Source organism: Salmo trutta, chromosome 21 (genome assembly GCF_901001165.1).
Source record: "Salmo trutta chromosome 21, fSalTru1.1, whole genome shotgun sequence".
NCBI lineage: Eukaryota > Metazoa > Chordata > Actinopteri > Salmoniformes > Salmonidae > Salmo > Salmo trutta.
This window is the reverse complement of record NC_042977.1, coordinates 46,070,481-46,078,114: the sequence shown is the minus strand read 5'-3', so window position 1 is coordinate 46,078,114 and position 7,634 is coordinate 46,070,481. Positions and strand designations below refer to the sequence as shown.

The following is a 7,634-nucleotide window of genomic DNA, read 5'->3' as shown; positions in this document are numbered from 1 at the left end:
ATCACAGGCAGAGGGAAACACTTGTTCCTCAAACAACATGCGTCCTGACATAGAACAATCACGCACAAAAACAATCCCCCCCCCACTAACAACTAATACAAAACAGGTGCGTGCCAAACCTAGACCTAACCAACAGAAAGTGAAACAGAGGATCGGTGGCAGCTAGTAGGCCCGGCAACGACAACCACCGAGCGCCGCCTGGGCGAGGGGCGCCACCTTCCGTCGGTGTCGTGACATGTACAACATTTGCACATTTCTCTTTTAAAAATTCTTCAAGCGTCATAGCTAGACAGCTATTTTCGAATCTTGCCAGATTTTCAAGCCGATTTATGTCAAAAGTGGAACTACTGTAGGCCACTCAGGAACATTCAATGTCATCTTGGTAAACAACTCCAGTATACACTGAGTGTACAACACAGTAGGAACACTTGCTCTTTCCATGACATAGACTGACCAGGTGAATCCAGGTGAAAAGCTGTGATCCCTTATTAATGTCACCTGTTAAATCCATTTCAATCAGTGTAGATGAAGGGGAGGAGACAGGTTAAAGAATAAGCCCTTCAGACATGGATTGTGTATTTCTGCCAGAGGGTGAAGGGGCAAGACAGAAGACTTATGTGCCTTATGGTAGTAGGTACCAGGTGCACCGGTTTGTGTCAAGAACTGCAACACTGCTGTGTTTTTCCACCCTCAAAAGTTTCCTGTGTGCATCAAGAATGGTCCACCACCCGAAGGACATCCAGGCAACTTGACACAAATGTGGGAAGCATTGTGGGAAATATGGGCCACTCAATATTAGGAATGTGTTCTTAATGTTTTGTACACTCAGTGTATATAAAACACAGGAAAATCTATTTTTTGACTGCACAGCCCCTTTAAATCAACACCACTGTTCCTGCTATACTGCCACAATTCATTTTGATGTTCTCTTGTGTTTATTAAATAGATCATTTCCTTTACAACATCGAGTAGAAAACCAATAGATTTGTGGCTCAGTTGGTAGAGCATGGTGTTTGCAATGCCAGGGTTGTGGGTTCGATTCCCATGGGGGACCAGTACAGATAATTTTTTTAATGAAATGTATGCATTCACTACTGTAAGTCGCTCTGGATAAGAGCGTCTGCTAAATGACTAAAATGTAAATGTAGGCCATGGTGAAACCTCACAATTCCAGTTTTTCCTGATTTGCTTTGGGTGCAATCAATTAGCTTAATTTCTCAGAGATCAAATTATATTTCAACCAAATAATGTTTCCTGGAATGCTAATCGTCCTGTATATCTGTTTCTGTAACGACAGAAATGATTTCAGAACATTCTGAGATGGTGGGGTGTTGAAATCCTGTTTCTTGTGCGTTTTGATGCGGAACGACCCTATTGTTAGTGATCACAGTAATGCGATTTCCTGTGAAATGTGAGTCATATCTGTCACAATAACAATAGGGCAAATCATTATTTAATGAGAGGGAGACAAAAAAAACATCACAAACAAAAGGAATTTTTCCCAAAAAAAACAACAATTATTCAACTTTATTTTTTTCCCAGCCAACATCTTATTTTTTTTAAATTCCAGTTCTTTATCAACAAATAGAAAACAGACTGATGTATACAACAGATCAAACCCCTACAGCACTAAGCATTCACAAGGTAGAAATGAACATTGTGGTTTATTCCAGCCAGCATGTCAGACTCAGTCCTGTTAGGCATGGGGATCGTCGTGCCCTGCGGCCTTGTGGTAAAGATGTGCTTGTGTGGTGTGATGGCGGGTTGGCCGACGGAGGCTGGGGAGTGGTCCTCAGTTAGGGTTATGCCGTTCATCTCTCTTTAACAGAACTACACATCTACACCTCTCTCACTCTCTTTAACAGAACGATAAACCTGCTATCTATCTTTCCGCAAAGGTTAGGGTTCAAGTCCAGTTTCAATGAAGTCGATTACAGCTAAATGAATCGAATTACAACTAAATTAATGAATTTTCGATTCATGAATTGAATTCACTCCCTGAAAAATGACTGGATTGATCCCAACTCTGTCTGGCGATTTCCAGGTTGCTATGGTAATCCAGTAGATACAGACACTAACTTTCTCTCTCTCTCTCTCCTTCTATCTCTCACTCTCTCGCTTTCCCTTTCTCTCTTTAATTTCCTCTATGCCGGTACATAAAGAGAGTGAATCATTTTAACAATATAGTTTGAAGCTGCAGTATATATCTATGTATAATTGTACATATATATAATCAATCATAATTATATATATAGTTATCATTTCTATTTCTGTATAAAATAATAGCAGGTCAGCTGGAGGGTGCAGAGGGTCGGTGTGTCTCTTTCCTGCCGGTAGTAATCGTAGTATTCTGTACAGGGGGCCCAGGGTTAGTGGCTGCTACCCCTCTCTCCACCACCATGGGGCGCTGCTCCTGCAGTCCCTATGTTCCAACCCCCAGGCAGCGGACTGACCAATCAGCTCGCTGGGAACCAAGGAAAGAGGAGGGGCTTAGAGGGGCACAATATGATTCATACAGAGATTCAGGAGTTGATTCTCAAGTTCCAACTCCTCGTTGGGTATAAAAGTCTGTTCGTCCGTTCGTCTCCAGATTCATTCTCTGGTTATTGAAGGCCTCAATGCCTTCAAAGCTTCTCTCTGTTGTTGAAATCATCATGCGCTCTTTGAGTTTCTGTACAATGCTGATTTAGTTGTCGTTAGTTGATGTCACGTTTTTCGCTAGCTAGTGTGGTTGATATAGTACCTGTATCGCGGCGGTTGGTGTATGCTTTTGAATCATTTTGTCATTTCCCGCCCCCTACGTTTTAAAAAGAAACAGCAAAGTGAAAAGGCGTATTATCTTAGTTAATCTTGCTCCGTTTTAAAACGAATAAGACTAAAAAAATAGATAATAATAAACAATAAAATCTTGATACAAAGTCAAAACTGTCAGCAGCTTCAGAGAACAAACAGTGGCTCTCCTGTATTAACATATAGGAAGTAAAAAATACAGGTCCCTAAAATAACATACAACATTTTTTTTTTTTTTACTAAAATAAACATACCGATTATGGTGGAAAAACTAAAATGCTGTGCCCCAGTTAGGCCATTAAGACAAAATACATGTCTGATGGTATTAAAACAATTATTTAAAAAAAAACAAATGATTAACTAAATAATAATAAGAACATTATTCATAATGGTATTTCATAATAACGATAATAAAATAAGAAAGGAGGACAGAAACTCAGAACTCAGTCAGAACGGTCGCTTGCTCCCGTATGAAACGCTGTCGTCGTCATGGTATTGTTTGTTGTTTTTTAAAGCAATCTTTAGGGTGTTTTTTTTTTTTTTTTGTAAATCCGAGTAGTAGACCTCTGGGATTGGTTGAACCCGTCGCTAGGTGACAGTGGCACCTCCCTCCTCCCCTGTGATAGGGTAGCAATGGCAGGGTCAGGTCAGATGGGTTGATACAAGTACGGTGGCTGAGATGGGACACTCAGTGGCCATGCCAGAGGCTGCTCAGCTCAGAGTGGTTACGTTGCATAGTGGTCAAAACTCCCCAGGTACTCCAACGCTGCTCTGTAGCACAGCTGATACTGGTCCTAGAGAGAGACAGAGAGAAAACGCATCAGTCAATCATATCTTTCTATCTGACATGCAGCATTATATTACTGTATGTTATGAATCCTTTCTATTGACAGATGCTGCTAGAGTCATGTAGCTTTTTGATTCGTTGTTGAGAAGCATATCCCTCTATTCCACTCTCCAACAACGGAAGACAGCAACAGTACAGTATATACCATACCTCTGTCTGCACCATGGCAGGTCTCTGGGTGCGTAACGTCTTGACGGTCTGGAACAGGTCCACCACCCCTTCGTACCTCATCCTCTCCAACACGATACTCAGAGTGATGAAGACCCCTGTCCTGCCCACCCCGGCACTGAGGAAGAGGAGGAACACACACACACATTACACACCTTATACAGTATGCATAGTATCCTACAAGGCTTGGGCGGTATCCAGATTTTCATACCGTCATACCGTTCCTTCTGCCATCCCGGGATCTACGGTAGTACCGGCATAACACACAAGGGGACGCTACAAACGCAACAACAAAAAAGCCCATTGGGCGTCTATTACCTACCATCCTACTACCAGTTACTTACTTTATACTAACTGCATGGTACCGGATGGTGCCTAGTGATTCTTACTTTATACTAACTGCATGGTACCGGATGGTGCCTAGTGATTCTTACTTTATACTAACTGCATGGTACCGGATGGTGCCTAGTGATTCTTACTTTATACTAACTGCATGGTACCGGATGGTGCCTAGTGATTCTTGTTTTAATTTATCCAAAAGCAACATGCCAGTCATTCATTGTGTAATTACTATTTTTCCATGTAATTTCTGGCTTTTCAGCCAAGTCTCATTACCTGCAGTGAACAGTGATTGGTCCGTCCTGTCCAAACTGCTCCTTGGTTTTATGCACTTGGCCAATGAAATCGATGAATCCTTCCCCGGTTTTTGGCACTCCTTGTTCTGGCCAATCAGTGAACTGGAATTGGCGGATCGTCCTGGATTGGCCATCCTAAGGGAACCAATAGAAGGAGAGTATGTTAGAGCGGTAGCCGAGAGGGAACCAATAGGAGGAGAGTATGTTAGAGTGGTAGCCGAGAGGGAACCAATAGGAGGAGAGTATGTTAGAGCGGTAGTCGAGAGGGAACCAATAGGAGGAGAGTATGTTAGAGCGGTAGCCGAGAGGGAACCAATAGGAGGAGAGTATGTTAGAGTGGTAGCCGAGAGGGAACCAATAGGAGGAGAGTATGTTAGAGTGGTAGTCGAGAGGGAACCAGTCATGTGATCAGGTGCCACAAAGAGAAACTTAGGAAAATTGAATTTGGCTCAGAACAGTGCAGCACAGCTGGTCCTTGGATGTAGACAGAGAGCAAACATTAATAATATGCATGTCAATCTCTCCTGGCTCAAAGTGGAGGAGAGATTGACTTCATCACTACTTGTATTTGTGAGAGGTATTGACATGTTGAAAGCACTGAGCTGTCTGTCTAAACTACTGGCACACAGCACGGACACCCATGCATACCCCACAAGACATGCCACCAGAGGTCTCTTCACAGTCCCCAAGTCCAGAACAGACTATGGGAGACACACAGTACTACATAGAGCCATGACTACATGGAACTCTATTCCACATCAAGTAACTGATTCAGCAGAAGAATCAGATTAAAAAAAGGACCAGTGGGGACTGAAGAGACACAGACATAGGCACAGACACATGCATACACACACACACGATAACATACACACTATACACACACGTACACATGGAGTTTGTACTGTAGATATGTGGTAGAGTAGGGGCCTGAGGGCACACTTAGTGTGTTGTGAAATCTGTTATGAATGTAATGTAATGTTTTTAAATTGTAAAACTGTCTTCATTTTGCTGGTTCCCAGGAAGAGTAGCTGCTGCCTTGGCAGGAACTAATGGGGATCCATAATAAACCTCAGGAAGAGTAGCTGCTGCCTTGGCAGGAACTAATGGGGATACATAATAAACCCCAGGAAGAGAAGCTGCTGCCTTGGCAGGAACTAATGGGGGTCCATAATAAACCTCAGGAAGAGTAGCTGCTGCCTTGGCAGGAACTAATGGGGATACATAATAAACCCCAGGAAGAGAAGCTGCTGCCTTGGCAGGAACTAATGGGGATCCATAATAAACCCCAAGAAGAGAAGCTGCTGCCTTGGCAGGAACTAATGGGGATCCATAATAAACCCCAGGAAGAGTAGCTGCTGCCTTGACAGGAACTAATGGGGATCCATAATAAACCCCAGGAAGAGTAGCTGCTGCCTTGGCAGGAACTAATGGGGATCCATAATAAACCCCAGGAAGAGTAGCTGCTGCCTTGGCAGGAACTAATGGGGATCCATAATAAACCCCAGGAAGAGTAGCTGCTGCCTTGGCAGGAACTAATGGGGATCCATAATAAACCCCAGGAAGAGTAGCTGCTGCCTTGACAGGAACTAATGGGGATCCATAATAAACCCCAGGAAGAGTAGCTGCTGCCTTGGCAGGAACTAATGGGGATCCATAATAAACCCCAGGAAGAGTAGCTGCTGCCTTGACAGGAACTAATGGGGATCCATATTAAATACAAATACCAATAGGAGGAGAGTATGTTAGAGCGGTAGCCGAGAGGGAACCAATAGGAGGAGAGTATGTTAGAGCGGTAGCCGAGAGGGAACCAATAGGAGGAGAGTATGTTAGAGTGGTAGCCGAGAGGGAACCAATAGGAGGAGAGTATGTTAGAGTGGTAGCCGAGAGGGAACCAATAGGAGGAGAGTATGTTAGAGCGGTAGCCGAGAGGGAACCAATAGGAGGAGAGTATGTTAGAGTGGTAGCCGAGAGGGAACCAATAGGAGGAGAGTATGTTAGAGTGGTAGTCGAGAGGGAACCAATAGGAGGTTAGAGAAGCAGTTGGTGAAGTATCTCTAGGAATAATTTTAAACTGATGAGGAAAACACATATGAGGAACGAGACAAGGTTTCTCTCTCTCTCTCTCTCTCTACCTTTCTCTCTCTCTACCTCTCTCTCTACCTCTCTCTCTACCTCTCTCTCTACCTCTCTACCTACCTCTCTACTCTCTCTCTCTACCTCTCTCTACCTCTCTCTACCTTTCTCTCTCTCTACCTCTCTCTCTACCTCTCTGTGTCTCTCTCCCTCTCATTCCATCCCTCTCATTAATTCACTCACTCCCTCCCTCCCTTCTTCCCGTCTCAGGACATCTATCTCATCTATCTCTGATCTATCTCACAAGTTGACACAGTACACACTCACCCTGGCGTCGGTGACTTTGAACTCTCGGAGGATGTACTGGGGCATGTTGTACTCAGCCATGGGGTCCACTACAAAGTACTGGTACCTGGCTGAGCGCTCCGCTGGCCAGTACTGATGACACTTCTCCTGTAGGGGGATAGACAACCAGGGTTAGAACAGGATGTGTGTGTGTGTGTGTGTGTGTGTGTGTGTGTGTGTGTGTGTGTGTGTGTGTGTGGTTGTCTACTGTATTTGTGTTCATCTTACCCGTCCCATCTCTCTGAGTTTGGTGAGCATCACCACAATGGTAGAGTTATGTTCCCACAGCATCCTCCAGAAGTCTTCAGTGGTTTCAGCCAGAGGGCCCTGGGTGGCCAGATACCCTTTCTGTTGTCTGGAGAGAGAACATCAGGACACACTTACAGCAAACACACAATTAACTCAACTGACAAGTTCTGCTGACTGGCTATAGGTGGCAGTAGAGTGACATGCAAAACAGAATGAAACATGCTGAGCCAGAGAGAGAGGGAGAGAGAGAGAGAGAGAGAGAGAGAGAGCGAGAGAGAGACAGCCACGGGTGAACAACTAATGAAGGTGCTACAGGCTAGGCAATAATGTGTAACCATGACATTAGAGTGATGCTCTGGGCCCCACTCCTCACACAAATAAAGGAAAAGAACGACAGAGCAGAGGAGAGGGGGGAGAGAGGAGAGGAGAGAGAGGGGATAGAAGAGGAGAGGAGAGGGGGGAGAGAGGAGAGGAGGGAGAGGGGATAGAAGAGGAGAGGAGAGGGGGGGAGAGAGGAGAGGAGGGAG

General features: G+C 44.4%; 1 protein-coding gene across 1 annotated transcript in view; it reads right to left on the bottom strand.

Moving 5' to 3' along the window:
• Window positions 1-1,495: 1,495 nt before the first annotated feature.
• Window positions 1,496-7,634, bottom strand: part of ptprda (protein tyrosine phosphatase receptor type Da) — a 34,172-nt gene continuing 28,033 nt past the window's right edge. The window contains exons 7-11 of the mRNA XM_029705921.1: window positions 7,087-7,213; window positions 6,841-6,966; window positions 4,421-4,575; window positions 3,788-3,923; window positions 1,496-3,584 (exon numbers count right to left, since the gene is read on the bottom strand). Of these exons, the coding sequence (XP_029561781.1) occupies window positions 3,516-3,584; window positions 3,788-3,923; window positions 4,421-4,575; window positions 6,841-6,966; window positions 7,087-7,213 (613 nt within the window). The 3' untranslated portion in view covers window positions 1,496-3,515. The remainder of the gene's footprint in view (window positions 3,585-3,787; window positions 3,924-4,420; window positions 4,576-6,840; window positions 6,967-7,086; window positions 7,214-7,634) is intronic.